Source organism: Herpailurus yagouaroundi, unplaced genomic scaffold, assembly GCF_014898765.1.
Source record: "Herpailurus yagouaroundi ecotype Mexico unplaced genomic scaffold, PumYag 67793, whole genome shotgun sequence".
Taxonomy (NCBI): Eukaryota; Metazoa; Chordata; class Mammalia; order Carnivora; family Felidae; genus Herpailurus; species Herpailurus yagouaroundi.
This window is the reverse complement of record NW_024420586.1, coordinates 17945398-17958504: the sequence shown is the minus strand read 5'-3', so window position 1 is coordinate 17958504 and position 13107 is coordinate 17945398. Positions and strand designations below refer to the sequence as shown.

The 13107-nt window shown below is 55.8% G+C and overlaps 1 protein-coding gene across 6 annotated transcripts in view; it reads left to right on the top strand.

Moving 5' to 3' along the window:
• The first annotated feature begins 6 nt into the window (after positions 1–6).
• BCOR (BCL6 corepressor) overlaps positions 7–13107 on the top strand; it is a 24477-nt gene continuing 11376 nt past the window's right edge. For 4 of the 6 annotated variants that reach the window (XM_040469005.1, XM_040469006.1, XM_040469001.1 and 1 more), the window contains exons 1-6: positions 7–116; positions 1472–1550; positions 2554–5400; positions 6070–6123; positions 6611–6797; positions 12555–12815. In XM_040469005.1, the coding sequence (XP_040324939.1) occupies positions 31–116; positions 1472–1550; positions 2554–5400; positions 6070–6123; positions 6611–6797; positions 12555–12815 (3514 nt within the window). In that variant the 5' untranslated portion in view covers positions 7–30. The remainder of the gene's footprint in view (positions 117–1471; positions 1551–2553; positions 5401–6069; positions 6124–6610; positions 6798–12554; positions 12816–13107) is intronic. The other 2 variants (XM_040469007.1, XM_040469004.1) reach the window with 1 other exon arrangement.

The following is a 13107-nucleotide window of genomic DNA, read 5'->3' as shown; positions in this document are numbered from 1 at the left end:
TGAAGAAAAGCTGCCATCCAAGAAGACGACATGCTTTCAGCAACCCCCCTGTATGGGAACGTTCACAGCTGGATGAACAGCGAGAGGGTCCGCATGTGTGGGATCAACGAAGACAGGTGAGTGGGCCTGTCTGGCTGGGGCCCCGGGAGAGAGGGTGGGTGCCCCCCCTACCCCTCCCCCCTCCCCCCTCCCCCCAAGCTCCTGAGCAGGGCCCATGCGGAAGCCCCCCTCACCTTCTCAAAGCCAGAGTGGGCGCAAAAGGGGTGGGGGGAGAAAGATCTCCCGCCTAGCCGGCGGCCCTTGATTTACAGTTTTAACAGGCAACCCGGCTCAGCGAAGCATTGCCGCCCTTTAAAAGATTAGCCCCTAAAGCGGCCTTTCAGTGCACTTTCGTCCTTAATTTATTATTTCATATTTATGAAGGAGAATTAATCCCAGTCTATATGCTGCTTTAACTCTAAATGTCAGGAGTGTGGGCCCAGGTGGATCGGCATTCGATGTGCTTTTAAAACAAATAGTTTGCTCAGTAATAAATGGGGAGATAGCCACCCCTCACTTCCTTTAAGCCCAGGGTCTCTCGGTGTCCTCTGCTGGGTGTTCAGTGAGGCCCTCGGCTCCTGGTCTCAATCCCCCGACAGCTCTCTTCCGCTTCCTAATCCGTAATTTTGGAGCATGGGGTAGGGGCGGCTAAGCGGTACATGATCGAAGCTGCTGTTCGGGGTATCCGCTGCTGCTTGTCAGCGATTTCATCCTGGGGAGTTTCAAGTTGGCACTGAGCGCTTTCTTTATCGATGCCGTCTGATAACAAGTCCCAGGGCAGCCGCAGCAGCCTGGCACAGGTGTGCGGCTTTCTCGGGAGCCTAGAGCAGCTGGCATTTGTGTGATATTCGTGTGTCTCCCCCCCCCACCACCCCGCCCCCCGTCATTTTGATAAAGGCAGTCAAATATGGCTTCATTATCACCATGGAAACCGGTGTTGTAGAACAGGGTCCCTAAACTTTGTTTGGGGAAAACTTTTCGAAAGCCTGCCTTCGTGAGGAACGCAGAAGTGATGGATGCAGCCAGCCGGGAGACTCCGGCCTTGTGTGTCTTTCCACTTTGGCGTTTGGCCATTGGACTCCCTAACGTCTGCCCTCAGGTAGAACCTGGAAGGGTCGGCTCGCACAGCCTACTTGGCCTCTTGGGAGAAGGCGTCGCGCAGGATCTTAATTTCTGCGTCCTCCACCTTGGGGACGTATTTGTGACTTCACGTCCCCGTTGCGCCCTGCCTTTCCTTTTGTTTTCTCCCAGCCCAGTTGAATCACCATTTGGGGACAACTTTCAGTGCGGGCCGTTGGTGAGGAATGTTTTTGTGAGGGCGGTTTGAAAAATGGAGCTCACTAGAAGCCGGTCTCTCCTGGGGCCATCTACGTACGGAAAGATGCGTTAAGCGAGGAACGCTTTCACGAAGTTGGTGTGTCCTTTTAAATAGGAAAGTTCCTGTAAATGATGGTGACGCTTCAAAGGCCAGACTGGAACTAAGGGAAGAGAATCCCTTGAACCACAACGTGGTAAGAGATTAATGGCTTCTGTTGACGGGCTATCTGAATATCAGTGATCTGTAATCAATCGTGCATTAATTTGCATGCCATTAAAGGGCTTTGGGGGGGGCGGGGCGGGGCTGTTTCTGGGCAGGGCTGAGTAGAATGTGCCCTCCTCAGGCCCTCACCCAAGCTCTTCTCCGCTCGCCTTCTTGGCCCTTGAACTCCTTTTGGCACGCTGGCCACTTATGTCCGAGCCGTGTAGTGACTGGTGGGATGCGTGCCTCCCTTTCTTCGATAAGCTGCGTGCCACATCAGTGCTCCCTGGAGCTGGATAAATTTCCAGCCTCCAAGGAGACCCTTAGGGTTTGCTTTTCCAGTAAAATACGAAACACAGAACTGTCTTCAGACAGCAGGGAGAGGAAGTCAAAAGACACAACCACAGTTTGACCCATGGCCTCTTTATTGATTTAGAAATGAGACCGCCAAAGTCCTCCTTCCCTGCTGTCCCACTGAAGATTGTTTTCTTGTTATGTTAAATCATAATGCTTCCCTGCGCCCAGCCAAAAAAAAAAAAAAAAACACACAACCCCAACCTGGTAAGCACCGCCCCCGCCCCCAACCTAACAGGCCTGGGAGGCTCAGGTCGGTACCCCATGGGGGGGCGGCGCTAAGAGGACTGGAGCTGGTGTCCTCTCTGTAGCAACAGAGAATTTTTGCTGAGAAGGTGAATTTTCCAGAGTTAATAGATGACTGAATTTAATGTATGGGCCCCAAGTCTAAAGGGATCAACCTTTTACAGGCTTTCAGGATACTAGTTGAACCGAGGTGAGAAGGCGGGCGGGCGGGCGGCAAAGGCCTTTGGAGAAGTGGGCAGGGGGTCGCAGGCCCCGTGGGACCTGTCTTTTTAACCCTTTCTGCTCAGACGGCAAGGCTGATGGCACATTGAGCTAGATGGCGGTTTCTCTTCGGGATGGGCCCTGCCGCTTTGAATGCTCGTCTCGAGTCACACCCGTGTTGTTCTTCCGTAAAGGTGGATGCCACTACTGGTCATAGGATCGATGGCCTGGCAGCACTGAGCATGGACCGCACTGGCCTGATCCGGGAAGGGCTTCGCGTCCCCGGCAACATCGTCTACTCTAGCTTGTGCGGACTGGGCTCCGAGAAAGGTCGGGAGGCTGCCGCGAGCACGCTAGGTGGTCTCGGGTTCTCTTCTGAGAGAAATCCAGAAATGCAGTTCAAACCGAACACCCCCGAGACCGTGGAGGCTTCCGCCGTCTCGGGAAAGCCCCCAAACGGCTTCAGTGCTATATACAAGACACCACCCGGAATACAAAAAAGTGCTGTGCCCACAGCCGAAACACTGGGCTTGGACAGGCCTGCCAGCGACAAACAGAGCCCTCTCAACATCAATGGTGCTAGTTACCTGCGGCTGCCCTGGGTCAATCCCTACATGGAGGGGGCCACTCCAGCCATCTACCCGTTCCTTGACTCGCCAAATAAGTATTCACTGAACATGTACAAGGCCTTGCTACCTCAGCAGTCCTACAGCTTGGCCCAGCCGCTGTATTCTCCGGTCTGCACCAACGGGGAGCGCTTTCTCTACCTGCCGCCGCCTCACTACGTCAGTCCCCACATCCCGTCGTCCCTGGCTTCGCCCATGAGGCTCTCGACGCCTTCGGCCTCCCCGGCCATCCCACCTCTGGTCCACTGCGCAGACAAAAGCCTGCCCTGGAAGATGGGCGTCAGTCCCGGGAACCCCGTCGATTCCCACGCCTATCCCCACATCCAGAACAGTAAACAGCCTAGGGTGCCCTCCGCCAAGGCGGTCACCAGTGGCCTGCCCGGGGACACAGCCCTCCTGTTGCCCCCCTCGCCCCGGCCTTCACCCCGCGTCCACCTGCCCCCCCAGCCCACTGCAGACTCCTACTCCGAATTTCACAAGCACTACGCCAGGATCTCCACGTCACCGTCCGTCACCCTGTCAAAGCCATACATGACGGTCAGCAGTGAGTTCCCCTCGGCCAGGCTCTCCAACGGCAAGTATCCTAAGACTCCGGAAGGGGCCGACAGTGCCCAGCCGGTTCCCGGGCACCCCCGGAAAACAGCAGGTCAAGACAGAAAAGACGGGGGCTCGCCGCCTCTGTTGGAGAAGCAGACGGTTACCAAAGACGTCACCGATAAGCCCCTCGATTTGTCTGCTAAAGTGGTAGATGTCGATGCTTCCAAAGCTGACCACATGAAAAAGATGGCTCCCACGGTCCTCGTGCACAGCAGAGCTGGAAGCGGCCTAGTGCTGTCCGGAAGCGAGATTCCGAAAGAAACATTATCTCCTCCCGGAAGCGGCTGTGCTATCTATAGATCTGAAATCATTAGCACGGCTCCCTCGTCCTGGGTGGTGCCCGGGCCGAGCCCTAACGACGAGAACAACGGCAAAAACGTGCCGCCGAAAAACAAGGCCTTGGACTGGGCCATACCACAGCAGCGGAGTTCATCGTGTCCCCGCATGGGCGGCACCGACGCCGTGGTCGCTAACGTCGCAGGGTCGGTATCGAGTGCGGGCCGCCCAGCCTCCGCGTCACCAGCGCCAAATGCCACCGCAGACGGCTGCAAGACCGGCAGGAGCTCCATGGACACCACGCCGTCCGTCATTCAGCACGTGGGCCAGCCCCCGAGCACGCCGGCCAAGCACGGCGGCAGCACCGGCAGCAAGGGTGCCAAAGCCAGCAACCCGGAGCCGAGCTTCAAAGCGAACGAGAATGGCCTCCCGCCGAGCTCGATATTTCTGTCTCCAAGTGAGGCTTTCAGGTCCCCACCGATCCCCTACCCCAGGAGTTACCTCCCTTACCCAGCGCCCGAGGGCATTGCTATCAGTCCCCTCTCCTTACACGGCAAGGGACCCGTCTACCCCCACCCGGTTTTGTTGCCCAACGGCAGTCTCTTTCCTGGGCACCTTGCCCCAAAGCCCGGACTGCCCTACGGGCTGCCCACAGGCCGGCCGGAGTTTGTCACCTACCAGGACGCACTGGGGTTGGGCATGGTGCATCCCATGTTGATACCTCACACGCCCATCGAGATCACGAAAGACGAGAAGCCAGAGAGGAGGTCCCGCTCCCACGAGAGAGCCCGCTATGAGGACCCGACGCTCCGGAACCGGTTTTCCGAGATGCTGGAAGCTAGCGGCACGAAGTTACACCCGGACGTCCCCGCCGCCGACAAGAGCCTAAAGCAGAGCCCCGGCTGGAGTCAAGGGAAGACGGTCGTCAAGAGCGACAAGCTTGTCTACGTAGACCTTCTCCGCGAAGAGCCAGAGGCCAAAACTGACGCCAACGGGTCCAAACCGGCCTTTGCGGCGGAGAGCGTGGGCCAGAGCGCCGAGCCCGCCAAGCCCCCGGCCGACCCGGCCCTGCAGCCACACCGCGATTTCATCGCCCTGAGAGAGGAGTTGGGGCGCATCAGCGATTTCCACGAAGCTTACGCGTTCAAACAGGCCCCGGGCCAGTCAGTCTTCAACCTGAGCAAGGAGAACGTTCCAGCGGGGACCAACAAGGAGAACCTGGGGATGCCGGTGGCGACTCCCTTCCTGGAGCCGACTCTGGGGAGCGATGGCCCTGCTGTGACTTTCGGTAAAACCCAAGAGGATCCCAAACCGTTTTGCGTGGGCAGTGCCCCACCGAGCGTGGACGTCGCCCCCACCTATACCAAAGATGGAGCCGATGAGGCGGAATCGAACGATGGCAAAGTTCTGAAACCGAAGCCGTCGAAGCTGGCAAAGAGGATCGCCAACTCCGCCGGTTACGTGGGTGACCGATTCAAGTGTGTCACTACCGAACTGTATGCAGATTCCAGCCAGCTCAGCCGGGAGCAGCGGGCCCTGCAGGTGAGCGCCCCCCCACCCGATCTCAAGGAACTCCTCCGGTTTCCAGTTCTTTTTTTTTTTAATGTGGAAAGAGGATTGGGGGAGTGTGGTAGGGCAGGACGCCAGGCAGATTTGGTTAATGGAGCTTATGGTAAATGTAAATGTATGAAATGTGTCCAGTAAGGGGACGTGAGCGGTAGCTCTTAGGAGGTTCGCGTGTCTGGATACTTGAAGTTATTCTGTAGATGATATTAAGGGAACGCCACTCAGCTGCTGCTAACAGAAGTGGTAATTGTTGCAAAGGATATCGAAAGACTGCATGATGTTTGCCTATCAGTTGCTTTGAATTCTCTGCCATTACTGTACGTTAACAAATAGTACCTGTAGCCGCTGAGAATGCCTTATGTGAGACTTGGTGGAGGTGTAGAACAGCCGCATGTCTGTGGGATTCGTGCGATTTCTCTCACAAAAAAAAAAAAAAAAAGCTCGCTTAAAGGGATAGAGTATGTGTTTAACTTGCTAGCGAATGATAGATGTTGTATAGGCATTTCCTTAAGATATTTTACTTTTCATTAAAAGATAAATACAGCCAAATTGTTTTTGCAATGTTAAGAAAAAAATTGGTTTATGCTTATAAAAATGGATGAAGTTATCTAAATGATCCATTGAGTGCCCATTTTAATTACATAGATGGAAGGATTACAAGAGGACAGTATTTTATGTCTCCCCGCTGCTTACTGTGAGGTCAGTTCTTCAAATTTTTATTACTAGAATCTTACATAAACCTTTTGAGTTAAATTTCATTTCCAAATATACAAAGGGAAGTTTGTGGGCCATGGTCGTCTTTATTCATTGTGCATTTTGTTTTCTTTTCTGTTGTGTTTTTTTTTGTTTTGTTTTGTTTTCTTTGCGTTGTGTTTTTGTTTTGTTTTATTTACCTTCGAAAGACAATGTCTCTATGCAGTGGTGTATGTATGGATGTACATGCACGGCACATATATATCTATACACATATGGCTTTACGAGTAAAGAATGTGCGATTACTTACGTATAGATACTCATAAATTTTTATCTATTACATTTTAAAATATCTCCACTGTATCATAAATTGTGGTTGGCTTTGGGCAAACTTTTCTTTGAACATACTTTCCTTTAAGGTAAGGCACACGAAATAGCTTTTATGGTAAGGTGTTGTGTTTTTTTTTTTTTTCCATCTCCGTTCTCTTTCTAGCGTGCAATGATGCGCTTCTCAGAGCTGGAGATGAAAGAGAGAGAAGGTGGCCACCCAACAGCCAAAGACTCCGAGGTGTGCAAATTCAGCCCCGCTGACTGGGAGAGGTTGAAAGGAAATCCGGACAAAAAGCCAAAGTCGGTCGCCCTGGAAGAGGCCATTGCCGACCAGAATGACAATGAGAGATGTAAGTAAACCCGGGCAGCCTACGCGTGGTGCCGCGTCGGTGGGAACAGCGGGCCACCGCTCCCAGGGCTGACGGAGGGGACAGGAAGCAATTCACTGCTAGGGCCCGACGTCCAGCGGGTTGCTCAGAGAAATGGGCCGCCCTTCCGGTCCGAGGGAGCCAAGGGCCAATTGTCCTTTTGACCGTGGTGGCATCCAGGAATGAGGCACCTACCGACGATTATTTCCTGGGACACCTCTCCTTTTCCAGAGAAGCACCGGTCCTGTAGTCAGTAACAGCCTGGGACGATAAAAGCGGCAGAATGACAGCGGGAGATGTAAATGTGGCACGTATGTTACGTTCTGTTTTGTAGCAGGTACAGATAGGGTTTCTTTTCTCTTCCTGTTCTTTCTTTCTTTCTGGTAGCAGTGGAATGATCCTTCCAGCCAGAGGCACCCCCCCCCCCACACACACACCCAGTGACAGTCTCGTATTCCCCCTCCAAAAGCAGTGGTTTTGGTAAAATGAGATGGGGCGGCGGGGGAGCGAAGGCAACATAGAGGTGAGATGACTGTTTTCTGCGGCAGGTTCGTCTGCCATCGTTAGGTGTCGACGGCACGATCCGAGGGCGTGGTGTAAATGAGCGCGTTCTTCCCACCAGACCGAGGTTGTGTTCTGTTTTGGAGGCAAAATGGAGAGAGAGCTAGTGCTTTTGTGAATGAAGGCTGCTGGCTGAACGTCAAGTAGACGATGGGTGCAGAACCCTCGTGACGCGGGACAGTCCGGGATGGCGGGTGCATCGTGTGAGCTCTGTGCTGTTGGACGCCACGGGCGGGGCGTTCCCGCACACACGCGGTTCATGGGCGTCTGGTGGAGTTGGGGAGGCTTTGCGGTCCAGGAGAGCTTGCTTCTCGCTGCCTGGGGCACAGCCCCCTCCTCCGTCCACCCGCCAGTCCGCCTTGGGGTCAGACAGTGACCTGTGGCCAGGTGTCTGGATAGGCCCACCCACCAGGACCGGTTTGTTTCACGTGAGTCTCGAAGAAGGGAGTTTCGGTGGCTAGTCAGTGGCGGGTCCTCTGATGTACCTGGAGTGAAGATTTCCTTACTCCCCCCGCTCATGGCGTTGATAGGCAGACCTGGAGAGTCTGGGCCGCCCTTGAGTAAAGTAGCAGACAACGCCTTCCCCTTTGCGCGCGCTCGCCCTGGGCATCTGGGTAACTTGCCTTTTTTTCTGAAGTGCCTCATAAGGCCGGCTCTTGGGGAAATCTCTCAGGGAGACCTTGTAGAAGTGGAGGAAGGGAGTGGGAAGTTAGCCAGCCCGGAGTCTTCTTGACCTTTGTCTGGTTTTTCAGTCAGATGGCCAGACCCGGCTTCACATCGCAGCGGCCTCACCCCGGCCGTCTTCCCAGGGGAGTTTATGTCCCTCTTTGTCTTTCCTGCGGAACCTAGAGACGAGCATCAGACTAGGCCAACGGGGAGCAGAGCCCAGACACCTCCGAAAGGCCTCCCTTCTGCCCTCCCCTGAGTCCGTCCAGGCCCCGACCAGTGGGTACTGTTCCTGGACCACCCAGGACGTAGCCCGGCAAGGCCTAAATCGTCCACGAGGGCAGGAAGGGGATCGGGGAGCGGGGGGGCGGGGGGGGTGGGGGAGGGAGACTCACTTGTAAGGCCTGGGGCGACCAAGGAGGTGGGTCCCCGTCCCCAATCGTCTAGGGGACCTGTGGTTTGTGTTGGTCAAGAGGAATAACTTGGAAGAGCCGTTGGTTGTCTTTGCCGCCATCTCCTCGTGCAGGGGACGGCAGGTGCTAGATTCATCCGGCCGCAAATTAACGGGCCTTCTTGTCCTTTTGGCCTTCATGTCTCATGTCTTCATGTCCCGTGTGGGCTCAGGCCCTGCTTCACAGTTGGTTCTCTCCTCACGGGTGTCCGTGTGGCCGAAGGTGGAGCTGTGAGCACGTGAGACGTGGGGCAGGGATCTGGGGTAGGCAGGGGTGATGAAGAAGGTACGGGATGCCTCCCAGGTGCCGTCCCTCTTCCAAAGCAGCCCCCCACTCCTGCGGACCCCAGGAGCTCCTAACCTGGTGGGTGCTTCCTGTGTGGCCTCTGCCGCCCAGGCGTTCGGTATGCACTCGTTGGGAGGGGCTGGCCTGAGAAGAGTGAATTAAGTTGAAAACACCGCGGCCGGGATTTTCGTTTATGCTTTATGATAGTGGGCGTGGCTGAATTAAGTTTTTATTTGAGAAGGTCAACAGAGGACCCAGGCGGGTTCTCAAGCTTGGAACTTTGCTGAGGGTTCCCATCAGTGGCATTTTGAAGGCGGGGGGGGGGGGGGAGGACAAGGAGACCTTGGTCCCTTCCCTCGTGAACTGGGAGTGACCGTCTCCCGTGCCAGCCACTTGGCCGGGGCAGACCCAGGACCTGCTCAGTGGCCGTGCCTGGGCAGGAACTGGAGGAAGCCTCAGTCAAAGGGCTTCACGAAACTTCTCTTTGGCCGAGCCGCCTGCATGTTGATGAACTCCGCTGAGTTTGAAACCGCGATTCCCCATGCTTCTTTGTGGAGGGCGTAAGTTTCCACAAGGTTAGCCTTTGCTTGAGGTGTCACAGTTATCTGCAGAGCAGGGAATTTCCATCATGGGGAACCCTCCCACCTTGTTTAGGGCTGACTGGTCATGGCTCAACGGTGGCGAGGGTGCTTTGTTGCCACGGTGACTTGTAAATGTTGCCATGGCGATGCTTCTTTGAGGTGGTGCTATGGCACAACCATGATAAATTATGGGATGTATGGTCCGTGAGTCACGTGACCACACTGCAGGGACCAAGTGTTAAACCACGAACAACAGAGCCACATTCGCATCCGCTTGGATCACATGACCAAGAGCACATAGCTTCCCACGTTTAGAAGGGAACGAACGGGTGGTGGACTGGGTAGTTAGGACCCCTGTGTATCTGGCTCTCCATCTCCTTTGCTTTCAAGGGTAATCCCGGCAGCTGTGGCTAGAATAGTCTCATCGAGGAGCTCCCGGCAGATCAGGTGTGTGACGTGGCACATGTCCCCCATAGCTGGTGGCCACGTGTATCTAGGGCAGTCATGGCGGGTGCTCTTTGGGATTATTAATTACTGGCCCGGGTAAGGTCATGGCGCATGAGGTCTTGGGCACGGTAGGGGGGCAGTTTCCCTCGGCTGAACTGGGGATCTTTGCCCTGAGAGGCTCGGGAGTTGTGGGAAGGATGGATGGATCTAGTTTGGGGAAAGATCCTTTCGCCAAATGGGGACGAAAGCAGCTCAGCTACGTTGCGTGGGTGGGTGATTTCAGTGAACCACGGCTCCCCATCCTGGCGGGTGAAGAGGAAGGCTGTTGTGCGCCTGTAGGGCTGCTGTCGTTTGGCGAGGAAGGGGAGACGAGGTCTCCGGTCGGTCACGGCCTGCTGACACGGTGAAAGGCCAGGTAGGGGAGAATAGAACCGAGCTGCACTGTGGGAAGTTGGCGGCGAGGGCCAACGCGCCCGGAAGTCCCTCTCCCCGAGCAAGACGCGCCTCTTTTGCCAGATAGGGCCCGTAACAGATACAGGTGATTTCGAGACCCGCAGCTAAGATGTCAAATGTAGAAGCGGAATCTGAAGCACTCGGGGGCGAAGAGAGGCTTAAACCGATCGGGGCACATCGCAGGTCGCCGGCTGAGCTTTTCTGCCTGATTGTGACCCTAGAAGGCATCCGTCATCTCCCGATTACCTCTGCTTTCAGCCCACTTTGTTTGAACCATCTTTCCTACCTAGGGGTGGGGGAGGCGGATACACTGAATTGACTTTAAAATTGCACACGGTGGTTCTTGAGCTAGCCCTTGTATCTGTACACTGATCCCCAGCGCCTCCCACGGGGCTTTCGGGGCAGGCTGGTTGGACCAGGAACGTCAAATGGTGTTAACCAGGAGGGCTCACATGTTAACATCTCATGCATACAGGGCTAACACTCAAGCCTAGCCTGACAGTCTTGGCATCCCGTCCGTTAAAGTGATTTCTCCGGCCTTTCCGTTAGCTGGGCTCGTGCTGTTCATGGAGCCCACCCCCGGGAGGCAGCTCACCGGCGGGAGGAGAGCTCGCAGCGATATTCCCACTTTACAACCGAAGGGGGGACCGCGTTGTCAAGGAGCGCTGTTACCGCCAGAGCAGTTACGAGGGTCACAGCGCGGCAGGCGTGCGAGTCACAGCCTGTCCCCTTTGCTCGCCTGGGCCGAACCCAGTCCGCCGGTCATCCCGGCTGCATCGCCCGGAAGCATGGGTCAGAGGCTTGCGCGGGCTTCCTGCTGCCGCCACTGAGCTTTGTGTTGGGACACTGCTGTGTCAGAAGACCTACGTGGGCAGGTCCTTCCACCATTGACAGCTCAGGCTAGCCGAGGCCAGGGTGAAATTCCCCCCACCCCACCCCCCACAACGGAGTGCCACTGAATGCTGCCGATGCCCCCAAGGAAAGTCTGATCAGGGGACCAGATGGGCTGGTCAGGAGCGGGAGTGATATTTTAAGTGGTCTAGGCGGGGGAAGGAGGAGGAATGGGGTCAGCATATGATGAGTGCGTTTATGACTTCCTGTGGAAATGGACTTGAGCAGTTCTGCTCAGTGTTACCATCGAAATACTGAACTCCTGCTCCTTAACGTCACAGTGATGGTTACAAAACTATTCAGGGATTAGAAGAAATGGGACCAAAGCCATCGACGAGCCATTTCTTAGGCTGGAGCAAAAGCAGCGCGTGACGTTGGGCCGAGCCGATTTAAGGGCACCAAAAGGGGGCGGATCCTTGCGTTTCGAATGTCCCTAGATGTTTGCGTGTGAAGGAAGGCATGGAAGGAGTGCCAGGTTGGGTCCCCGTGGGTGTGCGTGGTGTCACCCAGGTGTTGGAGTAAAACACTACACTTTTTTCACTCTGCAGATGTCAGAAAGACCGAGGGAAGGGTGGTAATCAGGTTGAGTTCTTTGAAATTGCCTTTGACCCTTCTGGGGCACGTGGGTGGCTCAATCAGTTACGCGTCTGACTTCGGTTCAGGTCATGATCCCACAGTTCGAGTGTTCGAGCCCCACATCAGCCTCCTCGCTGACTGTGCAGAGGCTGCTTGGGATTCTCTCTTCCCCTCTCTCGGCCGGCCCCCCCCCCCAACTCTCTCAAAAGAAAGAAACCTTAAAAAAAGAAAAAAGAAATTGCCTTTGACTCTTGTGTGCGCACCAGGAAGCCTCTCCTTGGCTTCCCCAGGCTCGTCTTCCCCGCTTGGTCCCCCAGCTTCCCTGCCTGCCAACACACTCCTTCCCCAGCCCTCTCTCTTTCCCGTCTCCCCTGTCGACCCAAGGGAACAGATGACGCGGCGGCGCTATTCGTTCTGTTTATTACATAGCTTTCCTTTGATTTCAAAATAATGCCTTCAGCAAATGATTCCGGAGAGATTTCTTGGGTCAGCCCTGGCTTGGTTGGATCTTGCTGCAGGGTCACTTGCCCCCCGCGGGACAGGGCCCTGGAAGGGACCTGAGCATCATTGAAGTTGTGAGGATGCCTCGTCTCCCGACTCTCTCTGTGCCCCAACTATAAAAAGGTAGAAAGAGAAAGCCGAGTGTGGTGTGTGCCTCCCTTTTGAGACGTTGTATTTCTGCGGGTTTTGTGCCGCCAACGCGTGAGGCCCCCCCGTCTTCCAAAGAACGGTCTGTTGGTGGCAGACGACCGTGGGTATGGAGGTCCTGCCTTCCCGTGGTGACCTTCGGGCCTTCATCCCTCGTATTCCTGTCTCCCGTCCGCCAGGCGAATACAGTGCTGGAAACAAACACGATCCTTTTGAAGCGCCAGAGGACAAAGATCTTCCCGTGGAGAAATACTTCGTGGACAGGCAGCCTGCGAGCGAGCCCCCCGCCGACCAGGCGGCCGGGGACATGCCACACAGCCCCACCCTCCGGCTGGACAGAAAGCGCAAAGTCTCAGGTGACAGCAACCACACCGAGACCGCAGCGGAAGACCTGCCGGAGGACCCTCTGCTGAAAGCCAAGCGAAGACGGGTCTCCAAAGGTGAGCTCGGTCGGCTTCGACTGCCTGCGCACGCGGCCAGAGGTGGACGGACATGACGTGTGCCGCGCACCCCGGCCGCAGGGCGCCCAGGGGGAGTCCTAATGCGGAGCAGTGGAGACCCCCCCCCACCCCCACCCCCCGTTCCCGCCCCGGAGCCCTGGGGAAGCCGCTCACCCTTGCCCCAAAGCCAGATGCAGGAGTTCCAGCCCCAAGACGGCCAAAGATGAACAGGCCCCCTCCCAAGACTTGGTGACAGCCCTCTCGGGCAGAGGCTGTGACCACTCCCCTCCCC